Source organism: Ostrinia furnacalis, unplaced genomic scaffold (assembly GCF_004193835.3).
Source record: "Ostrinia furnacalis isolate ACB-3 unplaced genomic scaffold, ASM419383v2 OfSCF0389, whole genome shotgun sequence".
Classification (NCBI taxonomy): domain Eukaryota; kingdom Metazoa; phylum Arthropoda; class Insecta; order Lepidoptera; family Crambidae; genus Ostrinia; species Ostrinia furnacalis.
Genome location: NW_021130628.1, coordinates 101917 through 127789, shown reverse-complemented (window position 1 = coordinate 127789; position 25873 = coordinate 101917). Strand labels below are relative to the sequence as shown.

The 25873-nt window shown below is 46.3% G+C and overlaps 2 protein-coding genes across 2 annotated transcripts; both read left to right on the top strand.

The window, feature by feature from the left end:
* Positions 1 to 9264: 9264 nt before the first annotated feature.
* LOC114362157 (uncharacterized) lies at positions 9265 to 16835 on the top strand (the record flags this gene model as incomplete). The annotated part of the gene is made up of 6 exons (XM_028317448.1): positions 9265 to 9542; positions 9623 to 10658; positions 11770 to 12149; positions 12589 to 13773; positions 13852 to 14026; positions 16492 to 16835. Coding segments are annotated over 6 exons (3171 nt in total), but the record flags the coding sequence as incomplete, so codon positions are not given.
* Positions 16836 to 20537: 3702 nt separating this feature from the next.
* LOC114362150 (uncharacterized) lies at positions 20538 to 25808 on the top strand. The gene is made up of 5 exons (XM_028317435.1): positions 20538 to 21454; positions 22526 to 22743; positions 23412 to 23565; positions 24125 to 24891; positions 24982 to 25808. The coding sequence occupies exons 1-5, from the start codon at positions 21319 to 21321 to the stop codon at positions 25447 to 25449; spliced, it is 1743 nt and encodes a 580-aa protein (XP_028173236.1). The 5' UTR covers positions 20538 to 21318; the 3' UTR covers positions 25450 to 25808.
* Positions 25809 to 25873: the final 65 nt, after the last annotated feature.

Here is a 25873-nt window from a genome sequence, read left to right as displayed (position 1 = left end):
TACCTAATCTACTTTGCTAGTCTTTTGCTTTCATTTATTGTTAGTCAAACATAACTACGCTATTGTAACTTTAAAATATGTTTTACTAAAAAAAAAATCAAAATCCTTTGGTAAAGTTCCATACAACTTGATGTGGTACAATTTAGCCGACTAGGTGATAGTGCTTTTAAAAAATCGGTAAAAAATATAGCTTATAAATACCGAAAAATGTTTCAAATAATTGTAATCCACAGTAATTTACGCTTCTAAATAATATATTAGAAACACCCTGTGATTAAATTTGACAAAATTACAATCTAAACATGTATTGTCAAAAGTTACTTGAAAACAATGAAAAAATACTTTTCAAAATATAACACACGTGTTTGTTATCACGGCAAAAACCACATGGCCGATATTAATTGATTTTAGTTGTGTATCGCTGGGTGTTGCAACTACAGACATTCAATAAATACTTTACGAAATATGAGGGTGGTACAATTTACCCGGCGGTACAATATACCGAACTCTCCCCTANACTGGTGGGCCTCTAGGTACCGAAGGAGCTGGCTGTTGATAATGGATTCCATTATCTTCGAGAACAAGGAGGTGATTGCTATCGGCCTATAGTTGGACGGATTTGAGCGGTCACCTTTTTTAGGGATCGGGTGCACCAAAGCTGTCCTCCATGAGGTCGGGACTATGCCAGAGAGGTAGGAGAGCCGAAAAAGGCGCGTTAAAACCGGTGCTAACTCTGGATCTCGCTAATTAGTCCAATTTTTATGGTTATAAAACCAAATAATGATCTCACGTGTCCTCTAACAGATGGATAGCGATTAATCCCAACTTAACAGTTTTATGGCCATAAAAGTTGGCTCAAGCGTAACTACCTATTTTTTGAAGAAGTGACTCTGGATTCTTCTAGAGACATTTTTGGGGTAACTTTTTGTAACTAGACCTCACTGTTTTGGCCACCTGTGGTACCACTTTATTTACTTGTACTTTTTGTCGGTCGATAGTTGGGTCCGATTCTAATTTGTATAAAGAATCGGCCGATACCAAATCGGTTTAATGTGCGCACTTTCATACATCTCCATACTGATTAACAGCCCGCCGATCCAACTATCGGCCAACTAAAATCTCTAGCTTAATACATAAATTACGGTATCTTAATACCTAAATGAATGAATGGATAGTCCGTGGAACCCAAAGATGTCGCATGGTGGAGGAACCGTAGTCTCGTTTCGCTGGTAGGTACTTGAAGGGATAGTAATGATTTTAAATATGAAAATGTAAATATATTTTTATATGAAGTTGTTTTTCAGCGACTTCAAGTGTTCCGAGCTTGATCGTAGTAATGTTTTCAAGGCAGAGTATTGACCCAGCCGGCAGATAGCGGCCGCGGGGCGCGCGCGCGTACACGTGGCCGCGGCAGCGCAAGGTCGCGCGCCCTGCGCCTGCGCACTGGGCCCTCCCGGAATGCTACGTGCGCTCATCAGATAACAGTCCATGTGCCAGCAGCATCGTGTTTACTATTATGTAACGCGTGGTAGATAAATTGTGTTTTCCTGGTTAAGGGTCTCCTGAAGTAATCATAATTTTCTTGAGCTTCAAAAGAAACGTTCCAGGGATTTCTATCACTGCTCCTGTTACTCTTAGACTCATACCTACAAAGGATTATCCTAGAACATCAGACCATGTGGAACTTTTCTATAGGCAGACAAGCCTAGGCGCCTTCAGTTTTTGACTTAGGGGCAGTCCACATGGTGGTGACTTTTAGTAGTTGGGTAAATAATATGATTTTGGTCAGTATAATGCTCGGAACGCGTTTAAGTAAGACATTATAATGGAAAAGGTAACCTAGGTATTATCCGTGGCATTTACCAAAATTTTTTTCATTGTGATTTTTAGTTTTTGATGCGCTCAAGTAGAATTGTTTAAAGTCGAGTAAACCAGTAAACAAAACTTAAGCGGGCGCAGACCGGGCAGCTGCGGGCCGGATCTCATGCCGATTATAATTAAACGTAGATGTAAGACATTGATACGTTTTAATTGTGTTGTTTTTGTCGCGCATAAGCCGCGAGTGTCGCGCGCGGAGGGGCGGCCGTGACGTGCGCCCGCGCACTCGCGCTCAGTCAGTTCGGTGGTGCTCGGGCTCTCGGTGTGCGCGTGTGACTTTGTTTACGATAGTGTTTGCCGCGCAAAAACTTTACCCGCGATCGCGATCTCCTCCGGTGTGTAGTGTGTGCCGCGGACGACGAAGGCCCAGCGCTCAGCGATCGGCGCTCGGACCCGCCACGGAAGCGCGTCAGTCTGCGCCATGCTTCGGAGCCGGCGCCCGAGCAGCAGTAGCGGATCACCGGGGCTGGTCCCTTTTTCACTGACAGCTATCTGACCTCTCGTAAAAAATGATGTGGGTATTTGCAAGAACTATTTCATACTGACTACAAACCATACACAACAGGTACACTTCCAATTGTTGTTTAAGTGTGACGTAAATATTGCACACGTCACAATGAGTTACAAGGGTACCTCTATCTGCACTGTACTATGTGAATAGCCTGCTGACTGATACACTGAGAATTGTATTGCCTGCCTACCTACTCAATAGTATGCGTAACAATTATCTAATAATTCAGTGGTAGGGTAATATCGCCAACTCGTAGGCAGAATAATAATATAGAAGTAGAACAGTCGCACAGATCTGTTATCAGAATAATTTGCCTTTGATCAATGTGACTTACTGCACCTGTTAACACAAACACTTGTGATAATGAAAATAATAAAAAATACACATTTATCAGTTTATCACTCTTTAATGTGATACCTACAAAAAAGCTAAGTAACCGTAGAGTTCGATGGTGACCAGGACCTGAACGACTTCCTAACATATTACTATTACTTACTACATTATAGGTACCAAATTAAAAGGATTTCCACAAATACTGTGGAAATCCTTGTAATTTGCAGGAGTTTTTTACATAAGTACCTACCTTCTTCCATCCTATTTCAAGGGTTTGGGAGGTAACAATTCAAAGTTTTTGAATTTTTTTGTTTGTGGTGTACTTATGTAATACTAGCGGCCGACCGCGACTTCGTACCCGTTTAATTACTAATGATTTTGATAGATGGCGTTTGATGGCTTACCCCGCATGAATAATTTTGCCAACGTCAAAATTTTTTGTCCAGCGCTGTAAATTTTAACCAATGACGATAGATGGCGCTTTTTACCCACGTCTTATTTATTTATTGAAATTTAGTTGGTGACATATTGTCATAAATTATAGCCTATATGTTAATCTGGGTTAACAATAATACTGTAAAGTTTCAACAAAATCCGTTCACTAGTTTTTGCGTGAAAGAGTAACAAACATCGAGATATCATGACATCCAGACATCCAAACTTTCGCATTTATAATATTAGTAGGATTACCTTACCCCAGCTTTATGGGGCTTCAGGAAGTACTGTAATAATTTTGATGATCATCACTACATAGTATCAAACAAAGTCACTTCCCGCTGTCTGTCCCTATGTGTATGCTTACATCTTTAAAATTACGCAACGGATTTTGATGTGTTTTTTTTAATAGAGAGTGATTCAAGAGGAAGCTTAGCAGCACCCGTGCGAAGTCGGGGCGGGTCGCTGTCATATTTAATCTTTATTTTATTACAGATCGTTAATCGTTAAGTAAATTTGCAATTTTTCCTTTATTTGTGGTAAAAGACGTTGCTTCGTACCAAGTTTCAAGATTCTGACTTCACGGGAAGCAAGTAGGTATCCTGCAGGTTTTGATTCCCTTGCGAGTGTTGAACATTTGCGGCATAAACGATTGTATCTTTTGATTGCGTTGGCTTAGAAGTTTGATTTTTTTTCACAGCTCAGTAGACCTGAGTATTTGATATGAATTTCAGCTTGATACCTCCTCGGACAACAAAGTGAATCTATAAGGGTTCCGTTTTTTCCTTTTGAGGCACGGAACCCTAAAAACGACGAACTGGTGCAGTCGTCATCATCATCATCAACAACCTACGTCGGAGTGCGCCCACACAATAACAATTTGGTACAACAATGCAAGTCAATTAATTTGTAAACTAGCGGCCGCCCGCGACTTCGTACGCGTGAACCTCGTTTAATTAGGTACTAATGATGTTGATAGATGGCGTTTCACGGCTTCCCCCGCATGAATAATTTACGAACGTAATTTTTTTTTCTCCAGCGCTGATTTTAACCAATGACGATAGATGGCGCTTTATACCCACGTCTTATTTAATTATTGAAATTTATTTGTCACATATCGTCATAAATTATAGCCTATTATGTTAATCTGGGTTATAAACAATAATACTGTAAAGTTTCCACAAAATCCGTTCAGTAGTTTTTGCGTGACAGAGTAAAAAACATCCAGATATCATGACATCCAGACATTTATTTTTATTTATTTATTTAATAGGACAACCAACAAGACATACACTGGAAGACAATCAATATTTACAACGTATTTAACTTAATCTAAGTGCTGCCTTAATTATAGGTTACATCCAAACTTTCGCATTTATAATATTAGTAGGAAGTAAGTAGAGGCACAGCATAAGTAGGTGTATGTTTTTGTACTTTAAAAGAAAATAACGATCTACCTTTACATACCTACTAATATTAAAGCCTAAAAAAGGAAAATTGTATTTTTGTATTGATTATGCTCTGAAACTCCGGGCGCACGGTGCTGGTCTGAAAATGTAGCTCCCATACCATAGAAACTTAATGTCAGAAATCCCAACTAATATTATAAATGCGAAAGTAACTCTGTCTGTCTGTCTGTCTGTCTGTCTGTCTGTCTGTCTGTCTGTTACGCTTTCCCGCTTAAACCTCGCAACTGATTTTGATGAAATTTGGCATAAAGATAGTTTGAGTCCCGGGAAAGAACATAGGATAGTTTTTATCCCGGTTTTTGAAACAGGGACGCGCGCGATAAAGTTTTTCTGTGACAGACAAAATTCCACGCGGGCGAAGCCGCGGGCGGAAAGCTAGTTAATAAATAAAAATATGCATTGTGTTTAGTATACCTCCCTTTGTTTTACTAATATAGTATGAAGGGTATGAGTAGCTCCATGTGTGAGAAAAAAAATATTTTTCTTTTTTTTGTATGGAAAAAAACACTCAAAGTGGATTTTTTAAAAACTGAATAGAACTGAAGGGCTGGTACTCACATGAGCTATTGCACCATACACGGCGATCAAGATGACATACAATTCTTGTGCCTTTGGGTGCCGCTTTGCATGTACCAAGCTTTGGAAATTTTGAATTTTCGGTAGGTGATCTTTCAAGTATTTGATGTTATTTTATGAAGTTATTAACCGCTTTCAATACGAGAATAGTATGTAAATTAATACTCATATAACTAGGAATATACTAGGGATATTTTTAAATATTTTTTATTTTGAAAATATAAAAAAATAAAACGTTTAATCATTAAATGAAGTAACGAACCAGTTGGTAACTGACATTGTTATTAGTTACTAACCTGCTAATGACGTTTTAATAAAAATAATAGAAATCAATATTGATTAAATAAACAACTTAAAAAATCGAACTGCCTAATAGGCCAGTAGAATTACATAATTTGAAATCGGAAATAATTCCTACAAAAGATTTTATTGTTTTAATGGCTTCATTTGTTACTCATTAAGACTATCCTAAATTTTCGACTTCGACGGAGTTGTGCTTAAGTGGTGGGGGCCCCCGAAAGGGGCGTTTTTCGGTTTTACGATTATATCGCGTAAAGGACTTACTCTATCGGAAACTGGTCTTCATGACGGTTGAATTTAATTTCCTGCATTGAATAAGACCAAATTCATATGTTTTGGAGAAACTGTTTTCGTGCTTATCTGAAAAAGTACAAAATGTACGTATAATTAATGATCCTCTCCACGTCCAATGGCTCGATACCCGCAGAATTCCAAGTTTTGAAAAGGACCGCCTCAACCGAGAAAGAGGTGCAGTAACCGCAGTTAAGGAACGGCTAGGACGAACAAGGATAGGTGCATCCAGCTCTTACCTAAGCCTTGACAGGGTTAAACTGGTTGAGTCGGCCCTTTACAAGGCTTGGGAGCCTGCGAGTGACGAGTCATTGGACGTAGAGAGGGTCAATAATTATACGTACATTTTGTACTTTTACGAAGATAAGCACGAGAACGGTTTGTCCAATACATAATATGTATTATGAATTATTATTTATTTATTATTTATTAGTTTTCGATAGCGTAAGTCCTTTACGCGATATAACCGTAAAACCAAAAAAAAGGCCCCTTTCGGGGGCCCCCACCACTTAAGCACAACTCCGTCGAGGTCGAAAATTTAGGATAGTCTTAATGGGTAACAAATGAAGCTATTAAAACAATAAAATCTTTTGTAGGAATTATTTCCGATTTCAAATGTAATTCTACTGGCCTATTAGGCAGTTCCATTTTTTAAGTTGTTTATTTAATCAATATTGATTTCTATTATTTTCATTAAAACGTCATTAGCAGGTTAGTAACTAATAACACTCCTGGAATGGAAAGGATTCGGCATAAACATTAATGGCGAGTACATCACTCACCTTCGGTTTGCCGACGATATTGTGGATATGGCAGAATCGTTGGAAGATCTCACAATGCGCAATACATGGCACAATGCTCGAAGACCTTAATCGAGTTTCCCAACAGGTAGGCCTGAGGATGAACATGGACAAAACGAAGCTTATGTCGAATGTCCATGTTACGCCCTACCCAGTTTCAGTTGGGAGCTCAATTCTCGAGATTGTCGACAAGTATGTCTACCTCGGACAAACGATCCAGCTAGGTAGGTCCAATTTTGAGAAGGAGGTCAATCGTCGAATCCAACTCGGCTGGGCAGCGTTCGGGAAACTACGCAACATCTTTTCGTCCAAAATACGTCAATGCCTGAAGACTAGAGTGTATAACCAATGTGTTTTACCAGTGATAACTTATGGCTCGGAAACGTGGCCTCTCACTATAGGTCTTATACAGAAGCTCAAAGTTGCACAGCGTGCTATGGAGAGGGCTATGCTTGGTGTTTCTTTGCGAAATCGAATCAGAAATGAGGAGATCCGTAAACGAACCAAAGTCGCTGACATAGCCCGACGGATTAGCAAGCTGAAGTGGCAATGGGCAGGGCACATAGTACGCAGAACTGACGGCCGATGGGGCAGAAAGGTTCTGGAATGGAGGCCGCGTACCGGAAATCGCAGCGTGGGACGTCCACCTACAAGGTGGACCGACGACATCGTAAAGGTAACAGGGAAGCGCTGGACGCAGGCCGCTGCCAATCGATCAACATGGAAAGCATTGGGGGAGGCTTATGTTCAGCAGTGGACGTCCTATGGCTGAAATGATGAACTAATAACAATGTCAGTTACCAACTGGTTGGTTACTTCATTCAATGATTAAACGTTTTATTTTTTTATATTTTCAAAATAAAAAATATTTAAAAATATCCCTAGTATATTCCTAGTTATATGAGTATTAATTTACATACTATTCTCGTATTGAAAGCGGTTAATAACTTCATAAAATAACATCAAATACTTGAAAGATCACCTACCGAAAATTCAAAATTTCCAAAGCTTGGTACATGCAAAGCGGCACCCAAAGGCACAAGAATTGTATGTCATCTTGATCGCCGTGTATTGTGCAATAGCTCATGTGAGTACCAGCCCTTCAGTTCTACTCAGTTTAAAAAAAATCCACTTTAAGTGTTTTTTTCCATACAAAAAAAATAAAAATATTTTTTTTCTCACACATGGAGCTACTCATACCCTTCATACTATATTAGTAAAACAAAGGGAGGTATACTAAACACAATACATATTTTTATTTATTAATTTCTGACATTAAGTTTCTATGGTATGGGAGCTTCATTTTCAGACCACGGTGGGGCGGGGCAATATCTCGTTGGCCGTTGGGGCAGAAAAGTTCTCGAGTGGCGACCACGTGTGACCACGGGCCGGGAGACGTATCGTAGGCAGGCCTACTAGGTGGACCGACGATTTGGCGAATGTTGCGGGAACAACCTGCGCAGAAAAGAAACCGGTCGTTATAGAAATTCTTGGGGGAGGCCTTTGTTCAGCAATTGACATCATTTGGCAGATTGAAACGAACGAACGAATACTCTGAAACCACAGAACCGAAATCGATGGTGGGGGCGCAAAATTAGGGGGGTTTTTTCTTCGTGCAGGGTTCTGGAACGAAGTCTCCTGCACTCCCTCACTCCACAAAATAATAACGTTTTGTAAACCCACCCTCCAATCGCCATCCCTTACTTTGATAATATAATTAATCAATTCATATAATCTAATAGTTTTGAAAGAAAGAAGAAACATTTTATACAAAGGACATCACACAGAGATAAAAAGGTACATGGACGTAATGGTAGTGAATAAACCACGGATACTCTCGGCGCAGTTAAGGGACTCTTATCTAGGTTTAAATAAGACGTCAATATTTAGGTGACAATTTATTGCTTGACACAGGTTGTCAATGGTTCTCAAAGGTTCAAAATCCTCCCGGTATATAAAAAAATCTGGACACCGCGGTACAGCTTTACGCGTCTCAAAGAGCAGTGACATCTCTCGGCAAATAATACAAACAAGTTTCATGGAAGGTTTATACAGGTAGCACATAATTAAAAGTGTTGTAAGCAGTCCTACCTTTTCCAATCCTACAGTGTGTCCGAGTAAAGATCAAACTTTATTAATCCTTCAAGGCCCGCGAATCTAGACACAATAGATAATCAATTGTTATGACATTAATGAATGCCGTCTGGGACTCAAGCGGTTAAGGGCATGATTTAATGGACAATCAACCAAATCAATCAACCTCAATTACAGGTATACACAAATTATATTATCGATGATAATACTTTAAATCTGGCCCAATTTATTTCGTTACGGCTTGTGTCTGTTTGCTGCTGCTACTAATAGGTAATTTGGTTAGCTATTGAATGGTACCAAATATTTCTATTTATTTTGTTTATTTATTATTTCATTACCTTATTATAATTAAGCATAAGGGGCACATGCTGTCGCTCGTTCAGTGTGCCTCATTTTTTGTATGTCCACCTAGATTTCATGACCATGTAATTTCAGGCTCGCAGTCACAGTGTACGCAGTGCTGCTGTCGGCGTCCGCGGTGGGCGGCGACGACGGCGAGGAGTTCAGCGTGGCGGTCAGCGCCGCCGCGCCCGACGCCGCCGCGCCCAGCGCCGCCGCGCTCGCCGCCGTCGTGGCGCTGGCGCTGCGGGCCGCCCGCGTGCGCGCGCACGCCGCGACGCTGGCCGCGCTGTCCGCCGGCCGCGCGCACGCCGCGCTGCTGGCCGTGCGCGCGGCGGCCGTGCCCGCGGCGCCGCGGCTGCGGGACGCCGGCCTGGAGGAGCTCGGCGACGCGGCTCCGCCCTGGCGCCGCGCCTGTCTCGTCACGCGCCCTCCCGCCCGCTCCTTGCTCGATTTCGCCGACGAACGCGTTGCGGAGCGTTACAGTTTAACGGATGACATCCAGGGAATCGACGAGTGAGCACGCTTTCTTCAACGAATTAGGATGTTGAATTTATGACGACTTCACTAAAGGAATACAAATATTTGCTTTACAGTTTCTGCCAAAATTGCACATTCACTCCGGAGTGGTGCATCGGCGATAACGTGACGTGTGCCACGCTCCTGACGAGCGACGAAATCGAAAGAGACGTGCTCGCCGAGGTGGTGCGCTCGCACAGGCTGCTGGCGCGCGTGGTGCCGCTGGGCGCGCGGCTGGCGGAGCGGGTGGAGCGGGCGGGCGGGCGCGGCGTGCTGGTGTGCGACCGCGCGCCCGAGCTGTCGCCGCTCGCCCGGCTGCAGGCCACGCCCCTCGGCCCGCCGCCCTGCCTCGGCGCGAGCGATTGCCCCTTCGAACCGCAACGTCTGATCAAGATAGCGAACGTGCGAGCTCTGGCGAAGTACCCGAGTGCGCTTCGTACCCTGATCCGTCTCTCGTTCGGCGCCGAGGACCTGGCCGATCTCCTCGGCCGCGCTCGTCGAGTCGGACCCGAGGAGGCGGCTCGGACGTACGTCGACGCCCACCCGTCGTCCGCTTCGCTCGGTGAAGTGAGAGTCGCGGTCCTGTTACCCGCGAGCACCGATCGCGAAGCCTACGAGGCCCACTCGTACGAGAGCGCCGCTAAACTCGTCGAAAGAGAGATCGAGGACGAACGCACACCGGGAGCGGCGCATTTCAAGGTGGAGGTGTTCGACGACGGCTGCTCGGCGCCGCGGGCGTACAAGTACCTGACGGACGCGCTCGGCACCGGCGAGTACGGCGCGCTGTCGGCGGTGGCGGGCCCGGCGTGCGGCGCCGCGTTCGCGGACGTGGCGCGCCAGAGCCCGGCGCACGCGCTGCCCGTGCTGGCCTACACGCCGCAGGCGCCGCCGCCGGGCGCCGCCGGGCTGGCGCTGCTGGCCGCCGGCGACGCGCGCCTGCACACGCAGCTGTGGGCGGCGCTGATGGCGGCGATGCGCTGGCGGCGGCTGGCCGTGCTCAGCGAGCCGGCCACGCGGGCCGCTCTGGACGTCGTTCGACTTCGAGATTATGAAGTCACGCATTCCGAACTGCCGGACGACGGTGCCGGCGTTCACATGGAGTTGATCTCACAGGTGAGCGACGAATAAATAAAATATATACCTACATAAAATAATTCAAAGCGTTTTCGTAACTTTTAAAAACCGATCCATCGCTATTTTTATTTATTAATTTAATAATCATAAATAACCCCGCAGAGCAGCTTTGTGGCGAGCTGTTGGTGAGTAGCGACACCACGGGGTCAGTTGTTAATCCGAGTGTTCCCGAATCCAAGAGGGTTTGCTGGACTTACACCTCTGTCTTGCCTTAGCCGGCCGGCCAGAGTGGAGTCGCTAGAACTATATGCTCCAGGTGTGGAAGTGTTAAAAGGCGTAATACCGCGAGTAACTTCGGAGAAAGCGCAGCACACCTCTACACCCCTGAGCTGGCAGACGCCAATTTTGCCCCTCTGTCCGTCTTATGTATTTTTATGAAATACTTCCAGGCGACGTGTCTCTTACTACGAATGGTAGGTATTTCATAGAAATACATAGAAACCAGTAGTCTGCTGCTGCCTCATGTGGTCCGCTTTCAACTTGTACCATAACACCAACCGAAGCTGTTTTGCACAAGCCACTAATCCTGCGACCACTAAGGCTGGTAAACCAGAGTACGCATGAGATGGGATGATGAAATAAATACTTTCATCATGTGTACTTGCTATCACGTTACGAAATTAGAGACAGATCGCACCATGTACTGCAAAGGCTTATTACGACAGATTTAGACTTGAATACCCCAATTTTGATATCTCGAGAAGAATTGCAGACTTACTGCCGTACGCAATTTAGACATACAAGAAAATGTTTATATGACTATGCACAAAGCTGCGACCCTAAACACCAGTCGTATCGTCAAAAAGTTTATGCAGGACGACTTTAACCCCACAATCAATCCTGAAAACGTAAGTCACCTGGTATGAGCCCGTGAGTTATCGTTAAAACTGAAGACCTTTAAGGACTCGGGTAAAAGAAAGAAAACTTGACTTCCCTACCTAATACGAATATTATAGGCCATTAGCTTTCATCCTGCGGCTTCGCTCGCGTGTTAAAAAAAAGGGCTGCTTTTAGGGTTTTTTTTTGTCGAACTATCGATCGTCAGTCGGGTCGCACACGGTTCGAACTGAGAGCGAAACGTCAATTTCAGTGGGCGAAGCGAACGGCGGAGGCGAACTCCCGCATCGTGCACCTGTGCCTGGAGGACGCGCGCTCGGTCCGCGCGGCGCTGTGCGCGGGGCAGCGCGCGGGGCTGGCGGGCGCCGTGTGGCTGCTGCCCGCGCTGCCGGCCGGCTGGCTGGCGCGCGAGCCGCCCTGCCCGCGCGCCGTGCTCGCCGCCGCCGCCGAGGGCCACCTGCGCGCCGCGCCCGCCTGGCGCGCCCGGCCGCGCGCCTGGCCCGCCTGCGTCGGCTGCGCGCCCGGCGCCGCGCTGCTGTACGACGCGCTCAAGCTGTGGGCCGCCGCCCTCGCGCGCCTGCTCGCCGCCGACCCCGCCGCCGTCGACGACCTCCATCGCCCGGAAAACGTTAGGTGAGATTCAGAACTATTTGTGTTTATTATTTTTAAATGTCACTCGATAAATTGACTCGCGACACCCCGACGACGTTCTCTTCGGCACTCGTGTTCGTTCGTTAGTTCGTTTCAGCCGAAAGACGTCCACCGCTGGACGAAGGCCTCCCCCGAGGATTTCCATAAAGACCGGTCCTGCGCCGCTCGCATCCAGGCACCTCCCGCGACCTTCACGACACCGTCGGTCCACCTAGTGGGAGTCTACGTCTAGTCCTACGTCTTCCGGCTCGTGGTTATCACTCGAGAACTTTCCTGCCCCAGCGGCCATCAGCTCTCTCTCTCTCTCTCTCTCATCAAGTTAGGTGGTGCAACTCGGCCTAAGCGTACACGCTGTCACGTAACAATGTCGGCAGACCTAATAAATAAATAAATCCTCCCGATCGAATCGTTGCGCTTCCAGGACCTTGATCGAGGACGCCACCTCGACCGAATTCATCGGTCTCACGGGTCGTTTCAACTGGAGCTCGTCCGACGGAGTGCACGCCCGCGAGACGCCCCTCGTGCTGCAGCAGTGGCAGAACGGCAGCTACGTGACGGTCGGGCGCTGGGAGCGCGGCGCGCTGACGCTGCTGCCGGCGCTGCGCTGGCGCACGGCGGACGGGCGCGCGCCCGACGACGGCGGCGAGCGCTGCGGCCTGCGCGCGCTGGCCGCGCTGCTGCGCTCCGACTGCCGCACCGCCTTCGTGGTGCTGGCCGCGCTGCTGCTGGCGGCGCTGGTGGGCGCGCTGGCCGCGCTGGCGCTGTGCTGCCGCCGCCGCGCCGAGCGCGAGTACCGCGCGCACCTCGAGGCGCTGCGCCTGCGCGCCGTGCGCCCCGGCGGCCTGGACCGCTGGGAGCTGCCGCGCGAGCGCGTCGTCATCAACCGCAAGCTCGGCACGGGCGCCTTCGGCACCGTGTACGGCGGCCACGCGCTGCTGGCCGAGGACCGCGGCTGGACGGCCGTCGCGGTCAAGACGCTCAAGGCGGGCGCCAGCACCGAGGAGAAGCTCGACTTCCTGTCGGAGGCGGAGGCCATGAAGCGGTTCGACCACAAGAACGTGGTGCGGCTGCTCGGCGTGGTGACCAAGACGGAGCCCGTGTGCACCGTGATGGAGTTCATGCTGTACGGCGACCTGAAGAACTACCTGCTGGCGCGGCGGCACCTGGCGGCGGCGGCGCCGGGCGACGAGGCGGCGGACGAGGTGGCGCCGCGCCGGCTGACGGGCATGGCGCTGGACGCGGCGCGCGCGCTGGCCTACCTGGCGCAGCTGCGCTACGTGCACCGCGACGTGGCGGCGCGCAACTGCCTGCTGAGCGCGCACCGCGTGCTCAAGCTGGCCGACTTCGGCATGACGCGCCTCGTGTTCGAGAACGACTACTACCGCTTCAGCCGCAAGGGCATGCTGCCGGTGCGCTGGATGGCGCCCGAGAGCCTGGCGCTGGGCGTGTTCTCGCCCGCCTCCGACGTGTGGTCGTTCGGCGTGCTGCTGTACGAGATCGTCACCTTCGGCTCGCTGCCCTTCCAGGGGCTCAGCAACGCCGAGGTGCTGGCGCGCGTCAAGGCCGGCCGCACGCTGGAGCTGCCGCCGGGCCTCAAGCCGCAGCTGTGAGTGTGTTCATGTCGCGCCCGCGCCCGCCGCGCTCGCCGCTCGACCTAGACTGAAGCGTCGCGCGCTGGTTGCAGGGAGGGGCTGATCAAGTCGTGCTGGCTGGCGGACTGCAGGGCGCGGCCGACGGCGCCGGAGGTGGCGGCGTGGCTGGCGGACTCGCCGCGGCTGCTGGCGCCGTGCCTGGACGTGCCGCTGGACTCGCTGCCGCTGGACGCCGAGCCCTGGCGCTCCGCCCGCGACCGCGCCGAGGTAGCGTCTCGAGCCGCGCGCCGTCCGGTGTGTTAGACAAACTTCGTGGGTGTATGGGCGAGGTCGTTTTAAGAATACGAGTTCGCCCATTTGACCTCAAGTGAACTACTTTTTTTTTAATTGATATTTATACAGTGTGAGTCACGTTAAAGTGCACATATGAAAATAGATGAAACTAGACCTATTTTTATCGACAAAAAAGAGGTCCAAAAATTTTTAAGTTTTTTTTTATTTTTTTATAGAATTTTTGTCTTCCAATGACTTATTGTAAAGAAAACGTCATAACTTTTAAACTAAGAGGTATATCCTGATAAAATAAAAATAGTAATAATGCTAAATAACCGGCGATACTAAAAAAATACATAAAATACTCAGAAAATGGCAACAAATAATAAAAAAATGATAAAAATATTTTAATTTGTGTTTTTTGGTTATTTGATAAATTTCTCCAAATAATGCCCCCATAACAGGTGGTTTTTATTACTTTGTGTTATTCTTTATCGTATTACCTTTGTAAAACCAAAAATCGCATGTCTCTATCCCTATCACAACGTTTGCAATGATCGTTTGAACAAAGGCCTGCCACCACATTATTCTCCGCTACAGGTAGAGACAATTTTAATTTTAACTAAAATGTTTATTTTACTTCGAAATCTTTTGTTGTTATTTGAAATCTAACTTGTCTTTATCAAAATTGCAAATCTAGTCACTTTCAGTTTCGTTGTTAACGAAGCGTTGAATGGCGCGCCCGGAGAGGCTTAGTTCAAACGATCATAGCAAATGTTATGATAGGGATAGAGACATGCGATTTTTGGTTTTACAAAGGTAATACGATAGTGAATAACACAAAGTAATAAAAACCACCTGTTATAGGGGCATTTTTTGGAGAAATTTATCAAATAAACAAAAAAATACGAATTTATATGCAGATTTTTTTCAAAAAGTATATTTTTTTTATTATTTGTTGGCATTTTCTGAGTATTTTATGTATTTTTTTAGTATGGCCTGTTATTTAGCATTATTACTGTTTTTATTTCATCAGGATATAACTCTTAGTTTAAAAGTTGTGACGTTTTCTTTACAATAAGTCATTGGAAGAAATTTTTTTTATAAAAAATGAACAAAAAACTCAAAAAAGTTTTTGACCTCTTTTTTTGTCGATAAAAATAGGTCTAGTTTCATCTATTTTCATAATTATGTGCACTTTAACGTGACTCACACTGTATTTTTATTAATTTTTTTTTTCAAAATGTTACTTAAAAACTGCTTCAATTTTTTTTCTCGCGTGTTTTCAACCGCTTTTTTTATTTGATATTAATATCGGATATGTAAAAGTAGAGAAGCTAGAGATGTTTTTAAGATCATCGGCAATCCATTATCACCTTTAATTTTTTTTTAATCGAATTCTAAGTTGAATTTTTATCGTGGTTTGTACTTTTGTTAAACTTTGGCGGCTCGGCAGCTATCCAATCATTATCTGGATCTGAAATTTATTTTATTTGACTAAAGACATAGTATACTTATTCGATATTAATATCAAATAAAAAAGCGGTTGAAAACACACGAGAAAAAATTAAGCAGTTTTCAGGTCAAACGGAAAAAAATAAATAAAAACAAAAATATCAATTAAAAATAAAAGTAACTCACTTAGGGTCAAATGGGCGAACTCGTATTCTTAAAATGGCCTTACCTATACACCCACGAAGTTTGTCTAACCTTCCGCCCAACATCCTGTATATCTGGTGCCCGAGGTGGGAATCTCGAACCCTCGGCCTCGCTTGCCGAGCGTTCGTCGTTCTGACCTCTGAGCCACTTCAAACGTTGTTGTCGTGTCCGCATGCGCTCTGACCTCGTCTATGTCCCCATTATTAGATGTGTTGATCTTCAAAAAGTCCCTCATTATGTGAGCACCGCCCGTAGTGTACCTACCTATAATACATTCTTGTAATCTGTAGTTTAAATTTGTATACGAACAAGCAGTTCTACTAGAGATTGATTGATTGAACATTTTAATACTAAAGCCTGGTCCGTGAGCACGTAGAATTTTGTCCAAGGACCCCAAGCTACCCATCCTTATCGCTCGCGCGTAATTATGTTGCTGTCGCGCTCGCACACTCACTGCCGGCGCCCGTCGCACAGTCGCGACAGCAATATAATTACACGCGAGCGATAAGGATGGGTAGCTTGGGGTCCTTGGACAAAATTCTACGTGCTCACGGACCAGGCTTTACCGGTCCTCTAGAATGACCTACCCACTTTATGAAGTAGGTACCCCTGAAATTTGGAACGGCAAGTTTATTTTTATTCTTTGTATTATAATGATGAAAGTCGCCTTTCACACTAAACGTTATTCAGATTCTTCCGAACTTATGTAGGTAGGTACGTTACGTTTTTATCAACATGAAAGTCAATTATTGGGGCTACTCGTTACTGTGCAACGTCGTGACGTGTCTCGTGTCCCGCAGGCGCGCTGGGTGTCGTGGGCGGCGCCGGCGTCGGCCGCCACCGACACCACCTACCTCAGCGACGCGCCGGCGCCCGGCGAGGCCGACGCCTTCCTGCCCGAGCCCGCCACGCCGTGACCGCCGCGCCGGCGCCGCCTACCTCAGCGACGCGCCGGCGCCCGGCGAGGCCGACGCCTTCCTGCCCGAGCCCGCCACGCCGTGACCGCCGCGCCGGCGCCGCCTACCTCAGCGACGCGCCGGCGCCCGGCGAGGCCGACGCCTTCCTGCCTGAGCCCGCCGCGCCGTGACCGCCGGAGCCCGCCGCGCCGCGATACTGCGATCATTCCAATATTGTTCTAGTCAACATTGTAAATAGTAGATAAGATAAATGATATTTAATGTAAGTTATTATGAGTTATATAAAATAAATGTTCTATTAATATTTATAAAATTAAATGTAATAAAATGATTTTCTGTACAGGGTGAAATTTAAGTCGTTGGCGTCCTTTAAAATAAGACTACTCATGCCTACAATTCATACAGTGTACAACCCTACGATAGCGATGTGTCCATGGGAAAATGAAGGCAATAGCATCATATATTGAGATTTAAGCTAGCTCATTGAACGCATACAAAAGAGCTTTAGAGCTCTTACACACGAGCAGCACATTGACGACAGCAAAGGCGACCGCAGTCGCCGTCACTTGTCGGCAGCTAGCCGTCGACGTGCCCGCAGCAAGCTGTCGACACGTCGACGTCTGCCGTCGACGAGTCGACAGCTTGCTGCGACGACCGTGTCGGCGTACGTCTTTGTACAGGAGCCAGCCAGTTGAAAATGGATTTCATTGAAGAAACACTGTTGTTGCATTTACTCCGTCGTCGTCGACGAAAGAGAAAGAACCGGTCATTGTGGGTTTAAGAAATGTTATTGAATAGAGAACGAGACTACACACACCGACGCCCATGCTCTATTTTTTTATGTTTTATTATGGTAGCCTTCTAAATTCGAGTTCCATATTATTTCATTGTTTTTGACAGCACAAATTTTTTAGCAATTCCGAATCAATTTGTTCGGAACTCATTAGGTGTGCGTGTAAGCTCCTGTGGGTCTAGACAAAGTGCAAATTATAATCGCAAACCAGTCGAAAAGTGGTCGAAAAGCCAGAGCTCTTACACACGAGCAGCACATTGACGACAGCAAAGGCGACCGCAGTCGCCGTCACTTGTCGGCAGCTAGCCGTCGACGTGCCCGCAGCAAGCTGTCGACACGTCGACGTCTGCCGTCGACGAGTCGACAGCTTGCTGCGACGACCGTGTCGGCGTACGTCTTTGTACAGGAGCCAGCCAGTTGAAAATGGATTTCATTGAAGAAACACTGTTGTTGCATTTACTCCGTCGTCGTCGACGAAAGAGAAAGAACCGGTCATTGTGGGTTTAAGAAATGTTATTGAATAGAGAACGAGACTACACACACCGACGCCCATGCTCTATTTTTTTATGTTTTATTATGGTAGCCTTCTAAATTCGAGTTCCATATTATTTCATTGTTTTTGACAGCACAAATTTTTTAGCAATTCCGAATCAATTTGTTCGGAACTCATTAGGTGTGCGTGTAAGCTCCTGGACTACTGACAGTTGACCTTCAAAATGGCGGAGTCGACAGCACGTCGGCAGCATGTCGACAGCTAGCCGTCGCCTTCTGACGTCGACTGCAGTTACATGCGTCGACAGCAAAATGCTGTTCGTGTGTAAGAACCCTTACTCGCTATCTTGTATAGGTAGATGCTATGACTTTACACAAGTTCATTCACGGCAATTTAATCTGTTCAAGTTTACTACAACAGATTGGTCTTATTGTCCCATACCACATCCCTAGACATCATGTTCATATTCATATTATTTATTTATACCTATTTTATATTATACTAGCGGCCGCCCGCGACTTCGTACGCATGGATCCCGTTTTACCCCCTTCATTTATCTTTTTTTTATTTTTATTTTTATTTTATTGTTAGGAAAACAAATCTTACGCGGTTTAGATTTACACATACAAATGTTTTTTCCCGCTAACTCCCGTTCCTGTGGGAATTTTGCAATATCCTGTTATAACTAAGCTTTAAGTTTAATAAGGTACNATAAAATAAATGTTCTATTAATATTTATAAAATTAAATGTAATAAAATGATTTTCTGTACAGGGTGAAATTTAAGTCGTTGGCGTCCTTTAAAATAAGACTACTCATGCCTACAATTCATACAGTGTACAACCCTACGATAGCGATGTGCCCATGGGAAAATGAAGGCAATAGCATCATATATTGAGATTTAAGCTAGCTCATTGAACGCATACAAAAGAGCTTTAGAGCTCTTACACACGAGCAGCACATTGACGACAGCAAAGGCGACCGCAGTCGCCGTCACTTGTCGGCAGCTAGCCGTCGACGTGCCCGCAGCAAGCTGTCGACACGTCGACGTCTGCCGTCGACGAGTCGACAGCTTGCTGCGACGACCGTGTCGGCGTACGTCTTTGTACAGGAGCCAGCCAGTTGAAAATGGATTTCATTGAAGAAACACTGTTGTTGCATTTACTCCGTCGTCGTCGACGAAAGAGAAAGAACCGGTCATTGTGGGTTTAAGAAATGTTATTGAATAGAGAACGAGACTACACACACCGACGCCCATGCTCTATTTTTTCTTTTTCAAAGGTTTACAGGTTTTCAAAATTCATAGTTATAAATATTTATGCGAGCTAGGCAGTTACGCATCCCAAACATTTTTATCTTTTAAATAATCATCGACTTTATAGTAGCCCTTTTTCATTAAGGTACTTTTAATATGTGCTTTGAATGTATGAATGGGTAGTTCTACAACAGTTTGTGGTAATTTATTAAATAATTTAATACATTTCCCCATATTGAGATTCAAGCTAGCTCATTGAACGCATACAAAAGAGCTTTACTCGCTATCTTGTATAGGTAGATGCTATGACTTTACACAAGCTCATTCACGGTAATTTAATCTGTTCAAGTTTACTACAACAGATTGGTCTTATTGTCCCATACCACATCCCTAGACATCATGTTCATATTCATATTATTTATTTATACCTATTTTATATTATACTCGCTGCCGCCCGCGACTTCGTACGCATGGATCCCGTTTTACCCCCTTCATTTATCTTACGCGGTTTAGATTTATTCATACAAATGTTTTTTCCCGCTAACTCCCGTTCCTGTGGGAATTTGCAATATCCTGTTGTAACTAAGCTTTAAGTTTACTAAGGTACCTGCATGCCAAATTTCAAGCATCTAACTTAAGCGGTTTAGATTTTTCATACAAAAGGATTTTCCCGCTAATTCCCGTTCCCGTGGGAATTCCTAAGTATACTATAACCTGCCCAGGAGTATGAAGAATAATTGTACCAAGTTTCGTTAAAATCCGTCGAGTAGTTTTTGTTTCTATAAGGAACATACAGACAACAATTTTACTGATTGCATTTTTGGCATCAGTATCGATCACTAATCACCCCCTGATAGTTATTTTGAAAATATATTTCATGTACAGAATTGACCTCTCTACAGATTTATTACATATAAGTATAGATTTATTGATATTGGGAAATGATGTATCCACTTGTATAAAAGGCATACATATACAGGGTGGAATTTTGTAATGCCAACTGGAGGGAAAGTACTGTTAATGCTGTAGATAGAAAAGTTTACTGAAAGAAAACATTCCTTTATTTTTGAAAAGTAAGAGAACTTCATTCAAAGATTTTCTGTACATAGGTAATTAAAATAAAGATTTCATGGTTTTCATTTCATTTATCAAGTTTGTTAGAGAGATTTCATCCTTATACTTAATCCTAACGATCGATGCAATAAAAATACAGGGTGTAATTTTTAACAGATTTTAGTTGGTTCGATTCCCGGGTGCGGTAAGCAAATTTGTGGAATTTTTTGAATGCAGTTCTATTTATTTTCAAAAATAAAGGAATGTTTTCTTTGAGAAAAATACAATGTTAAGAGTACTTTCCCTCCAGATGGCATTACAAATCCACCCTGTATAAAAATGAATCGCAAAATGTGTTGGTAAGCGCATAACTCAACAACGCCTGGACCAATTTTACCAATTCTTTTTAATGTTCGTTGAAGTCCAAGGATGGTTTCCTTGGTTTTTAAAAAAGGCGAGAAAAATTCGAATAATTCCTGAGAAAATCCTAAATACAGCCCTTTTTTCACGCGGGCGAAGCCGCGTGCGGAAAAATAATTATTAACCATATAAATTGACCTAACTGTGATAAGTTGTTAGGTTTGATAGAATTCATAATTTATTTTATTATTTTTAGAGATTAAAAACTTGCTAATAAAGTATTATTTTTTAGTTTATATGATGCGGTAGCGTAGTACGCATCCGCGTTTTCCACCAGTTCACGGCCTTAATTACGTTAAACACCAATCATTTCCTATAATGTTTGGATCATAATCTACTCACATTAAATCTTACCAATCTACAAAACAACCCCCATCAGGAATGCGGTACTCGTAGGTGCTACTATACTACTTTTTAACTTATGGTCAACATAGTATTAATAAATTTGATCTTACTAGGCAGATACAGATCTTAAACCTTACTAAACGATAAGCTGTCGTAGGCCAAGATTAACTGTTTTAAACAGGAAACTAAATTATTTAAACATAAGGAAAACAGTGGTCAAAACCACGACGATATCTGAAACGAGCTAGTATTCATATATTGCGTTGGTTGAAGATACGTGCGTCACATTACACAACGTTAACGTTACTTACTACTTCCATTATTTTTATTTAGTAAGCTGTACTCGTTCCCAATGCATGTGGGAAAAAGAGGTGGCAAGAAAAAGAAGTGGAACACTGCGGTTTTGGCGGCCATGCTGGTGGCCACGGCTGCGGTCGTCGGGTGCCATCCACAATCCGCCTGCGACACATTGGACCAGAAGTATGCCGGTGAGTTTAATAACGCCTAGGTACTTACCTGTATTTTTCTTGGATCTTAAAAATATTGTTTTCTTCTACTTTCGTAAGTTATCGTACCTATGCAATAGGCTAGTTTCCTAAAAAAATTTTTTTAGTCCGTCAATTTCGTTTATTCCCGATGTCCCCCACTATTTGTCCACCACTGGTGGACATCGAGAAAAAAAGTTGCAATGGACAAATAGTGGGGGACATCGGGAATAAACGGTCAATTTTACTATAAAAAAATTTTGGACACGTATATTTTTAATTGTCAATCAAACAAATAATTACAAAGTTATAGTGCGTTGAAGTTCCGCGCGACGTCACAAAGTGCTGCACTTTTACGCACTCACTGACTCGCCTTTTCTTTAGAACTTTGGCACGCTTTATCTCTTTACATTTTTATTAGTTATAAAAAGTGAAAAATACGTGTCGAGTGGTTTTTGATAAGCTAACTGACGGACTAATTAAAACTTGCTTTTTCATATCATAAATAATAAATCTGGGCATTTCATATCGAACATTTAATTAAATAGCAAACTTTTAGTTATGATTTTTAATAGGTTAGGTACTTAGGACCATTAGCACCGACTTCGAAAATATTAATCATGATCCTACTATCTTACTAATATTATAAATGCGAGTCTGGATGTCTGAATGTCTGGATGTTTGTTACTCTTTCACGCAAAAACTACTGGACGGATTTTGTTGAAACTTTACAGTATTAGGTATTGTTTATAACCCAGAATAACACAGGCTATAATTTATGACGATTACGTGACAAACTAAATTTCACGCGGGTGAAGCCGCGGGCAAATATATATAGACTCGTACGAGTACCTATTATCAACGTGATTATTTTTCATCTTTTTTATTGACATACATTTTACTCGTGGTGAGTTAAACAAATATTATTATCGTCGCATCGCATGTAACAGCAGGCGGGGTAGGCAGGGACACCAGAATATTCAGCCCCACCCCACACTCACGAGAAGAGTCGAGAGATCTGCGGAGGTCCGTATCGAGGATAGATTAGATTCTCACCGGTGTAACGTGACGCAGCCGCCGGCTCTCGGCGCGCGACGTGGGCGTGGGGGCGCGCGGCCACGCCGGCGGTGCAGGCAGGCGGCGCCGCGCCCGCCCGCGCCGCCGCCGCGCTGCTGGCCGCCGGCCTGCGCCACCGCCTGCGCTACCGCCGCGTGCAGCTCCACCTCCACGACGCCTACTCGAGCCTGTGCTCCTTCGCCAAGCTTATGCAGACTCATTGTCAGAACATAGACGTCTCGGACGATTTTTATAACTAGTGAGTTTATGAGTTTCCTTGTTATTATCTACTGTATAAAAATAAGTCGGGTTTTCCTCCCTGACGCTATAACTCCAGAACGCACGAACCGATACTAGCTGTGCCCGCGACTTCGTCCGCGTGGAATGATGACTTTGGGTAGGCACTTTTAATAATTTAATCTAATTATTTTACAAATAGCTTTTGCCCGCGACTTCGTCCGCGTAGAAGTCGAAAACGTTCTCATAGGATTTTTAAATGGTTTTTAACGTTATTATCTAAATGTTTGAATACTATTTGATCGTTTAAACACAGTGAATGATTCAATTACATAACATTTTAAATATTATGAACAGTTCTGTAAATGTTATATTAGTTACTAAATTATGACTAATGATACGTTTCACAGCTTCGCTCTCATGAATGTTTACGACCGTCAAAAGCACGTCGATAGATGGCGGTCACTAATTTAGACTTTGATTTGCTCGTTTAAAACACAGTGAATTATTCAATTACATAAAATATCTTTATTTCCCATTCCCATGGATTCCCATGGTTCTTCCCACTGCACTGAGGCGATCAACGGAACACCGGAGTTATTTTAGTGGGTATGCAATACCCGCAGCATAAGTAATGTATCTAATATATTGTTTTTTTTTTTTTCAGATTTCAAATGTACCATGCTTTGGAAAGACGCAAGGAAGCAGAGCTCCTGGCGGCGCNCTGCGCGTGGCGGGCGCGGGCGCGGCGCCGGCGCGGCTGCGGCTGCACGCGCACGTGTCGCGGCGCGCGCCGGCCTGCGACGACCGTCGCTTGAGCCGTTGGTTATACAACAACCATGACAAACTCCGTGACTGCCGTTTCCTAACTGGCGACGATCTGATGACGCCCGAGTGAGTCCGAGATTCAAATCAAGGCCTGTTCCAAGATTTTGTCCTCTTATTTAAGTACTAGCTGTGCCCGCGACTTCGTCCGCGTGGAATGATGACTTTGGGTAGGCACTTTTAATAATTTAATCTAATTATTTTACAAATAGCTTTTGCCCGCGACTTCGTCCGCGTAGAAGTCGAAAACGTTCTCATAGGATTTTTNTTTTACTGGTGGTGAGTTAAACAAATATTATTATCGTCGCATCGCATGTAACAGCAGGCGGGGTAGGCAGGGACACCAGAATATTCAGCCCCACCCCACACTCACGAGAAGAGTCGAGAGATCTGCGGAGGTCCGTATCGAGGATAGATTAGATTCTCACCGGTGTAACGTGACGCAGCCGCCGGCGCTCGGCGCGCGACGTGGGCGTGGGGGCGCGCGGCCACGCCGGCGGTGCAGGCAGGCGGCGCCGCGCCCGCCCGCGCCGCCGCCCGCGCCGCCCGCCCCGCCCGCGCTGCTGGCCGCGCCGCGCCCGCGCCACACCGCCCGCGCGCTGCGCCGCTTCGTCTCCGGCTTCGGGTGGACTCGCCTCGCCGTTCTTTCCGACCGGTCGCAGCTCGCCGCCGAAATCTACGAGTCCCTTCGGTCCTTCGGCGACTTGATCCTCTGCGACGTTCCGATGGACTCGGATCCGGAGTCGGCGTTGCGAACTTTGAAGATGCACGAAGCTCGCATTGTGTTCGTCAATTCGAACTCGTCCGTCGCCACAACCGTGCTCTGCGCCGCGGGCGATCGGGGCATGACGCCGGAGGCCGGCTACGTCTGGATCCTGCGCGAGTGGCGCGTCGCCGATGCGGACGTGAGATGTCGGCGGGAACCGTTCCCGTCGACTCATTTCACGGTATCTTTTTGGTGGCGCGGTGGAAAAGTTCCGTGCGCCCTCGACGGTTCGGGCGACCCGGCCATGAGGAACGCTCTCGATGCGACGTGGCCCGATCGCACGTGGCCTCCGCACGCGGCGCCGTTGGCGGACGCGTTGTCGCTGTTGCTGCACGGCTTCCAAAACTTTTTACATGAACATCCTCAGAGACGATATGACATACACAGTCAAACGGTCCCTTCCTTAATTTGGGAAAATCTCAATAAACATCCTATAGAAGGAGTGATGCAGACGTTAAATTTGGACGAACACGGAGTTCGAAACCATCTCGCTTACGTCGAAAGATGGCGGTGGCAACCGGAGAGATGCGTTGACCGTGTGGCGAGTGAACGACGATAAGGTGACGGAGGTGCACACGGAAGGATCGATTTTCCAAGATCCCATTCCTTCGGACGGTTCGGCCTCCTGTTTGTTCAAATCTTCCAGCGAAGCGTTCTCGCCCCGCTGCTACGACGGCGCCTGCTTCACGGGCGCGGCCGCGAGCCTGCTGGCGCTGCCGGCGCTGCTGCTGGCGCGGCGCGTGCGGCGGCGGCGGGCGGCGGCGCGGCCGGCGTGGTGCACCGCGACGTGCGCGCCGCCAACTGCCTGGTGGACGCGCGGCGCTCGCTCAAGCTGGCCGACTTCGGGCTGGCGCGGCGCGCGGGCGCGGGCGCGGGCGCGGAGTACGTGAGCCGGCGGCGCGGGCCGCTGCCGGCGCTGTGGCTGGCGCCCGAGAGCGTGGAGCGCGGCGCGTTCTCGGCGGCGTCGGACGTGTGGGCGCTGGGCGTGCTGCTGCTGGAGCTGGCCACGCTGGGCGCGCGGCCCTACGGCGCCTGGCCGCCGCTGCGCGTGCTGCGCCACGTGGGCGCCGGCGGCCACCCGCCGCTGCCGGTCGACATCGCGCCCGAAACGTGAGTGTGATCGTGCGGGCGAGCGGCCTCGAGGCCCCGGTCGGTCCTTCCTTCGAACTCCTGCGTTCACCGTTGCGGGTTCAATGGCAATTCAACTGTCCCACCGGGACTGACTCGTCTTCGCTGGTCGGGTTTCTTATTGGCGGCTAACAGGAGTCTTCTGTTGAGTGCTAAAATTCTAGCTACACAAGTTGCAGCGCGGTGGGATAGAATCAGAGAGTTGAAGAACCCTCGTAACAAACGATTTTTAAACAATTATTGTAGGCACACCACACGTTGCAGTTCCGTTCCCCGAATGTTATAAATAAACCAACGCATGATAAAACATCCCAACTAATATTATAAATGCGAAAGTAACTCTGTCTGTCTGTCTGTCTGTTACGCTTTCCCGCTTAAACCTCGCAACCGATTTCGATGAAATTTGGTAC